This window comes from Camelina sativa, chromosome 6 (genome assembly GCF_000633955.1).
Source record: "Camelina sativa cultivar DH55 chromosome 6, Cs, whole genome shotgun sequence".
NCBI classification, from domain to species: Eukaryota; Viridiplantae; Streptophyta; class Magnoliopsida; order Brassicales; family Brassicaceae; genus Camelina; species Camelina sativa.
In genome coordinates, this window is record NC_025690.1 from 19,467,763 (window position 1) to 19,468,791 (window position 1,029).

The 1,029-nt window shown below is 44.3% G+C and overlaps 2 protein-coding genes across 2 annotated transcripts in view; both read right to left on the bottom strand.

Moving 5' to 3' along the window:
• Positions 1-1,023, bottom strand: part of LOC104792368 (BEL1-like homeodomain protein 1) — a 3,599-nt gene extending 2,576 nt beyond the window's left edge. The window contains exons 1-3 of the mRNA XM_010518499.2: positions 976-1,023; positions 833-893; positions 130-752 (exon numbers count right to left, since the gene is read on the bottom strand). Coding sequence (XP_010516801.1) covers positions 130-752; positions 833-868 — 659 coding nt within the window. The 5' untranslated portion in view covers positions 869-893; positions 976-1,023. The remainder of the gene's footprint in view (positions 1-129; positions 753-832; positions 894-975) is intronic.
• LOC104699260 (BEL1-like homeodomain protein 1) overlaps positions 885-1,029 on the bottom strand; it is a 9,300-nt gene continuing 9,155 nt past the window's right edge. The window contains exons 6-7 of the mRNA XM_010414590.2: positions 976-1,012; positions 885-893 (exon numbers count right to left, since the gene is read on the bottom strand). Coding sequence (XP_010412892.1) covers positions 885-893; positions 976-1,012 — 46 coding nt within the window. The remainder of the gene's footprint in view (positions 894-975; positions 1,013-1,029) is intronic.

Here is a 1,029-nt window from a genome sequence, read left to right on the forward strand (position 1 = left end):
AGGGTTTACGCAACGAAGTCGGGCAATAACTGAGCAACATATCTCTTCTGGTTCTGTATGTTCATCCCATTGTAAGCAGCGGCTGCTGCGGCTGATGAATGTGCATTTGTAGCTGATCCGCCACCGTTGATGGCGGCGGCTCCATATTCCTCTGTTTCTCCTATTTTCACTCTTCTCCCTATAGGATTCCCATGGTGGGTCTGCATGAATCCCTGATGATGCGTGGACGACAAGCTATCACAATGAGGTAGCCCTAACGTAAGGGACACGCCATTGTTATTTCCTGAGTACCTTTGCGCCATGAGCTCCTGGTCTGAGACTACATCAAATCTTGACATCTCATCCATTTGGTACTGCCCGAAATTCCCCATGAAAGGGTAGCCACCGTCTGATCTTATCCCTTGCCGTTCTTCTAGAATTTTCATCGTGAGCTTCTCGTTGGAACTGAAATCCGCATTTATGGGCTGCATCATTGTCTCCTCGCTGGTTCTTAGTCTCTTTGGGCTTCCTTGCATTCCAGTGACGCCTTCTAGGTCACCGTTGTGATTGGGATTCATATGGTAAGTGTCGGCCATGGGGCTCTTCTCTTGGTTACTTGTTGACTTAGAAGCAGAATCTTCGTTGCTTTGATCCAAAGGATTCTTCTCCATGGATCCCATGTTCTTTCCCTGCTCCTTCATTTCTTCCATATACATTTCTTCCACCATAGGTTTCCATAACCGAACTCTCGCGTTTATAAACCAGTTAGATACCTAAAAAAAAAACCCTTATATATAAACACGTTTCCTATATTAACCCAAAATAAAAAATAAAAAAATTAGTTGAATCGTACCTGGCTCCGAGTGAGTCCTGTTTGCTTGGCAAGCATGTGCTTGTCCGAATCCTTAGGGTATCTAATCAAAACAAAGAAAAAAGATTTAGTTTGTGTTCAAGTGATGAAAAGTAGTGGATGTCTATATATAGGGGGTTACTTACGGGTGAAGAAAGTGTTCGAAGAGCCAAGCACGAAGGACTGAGACAGCTCGTTCG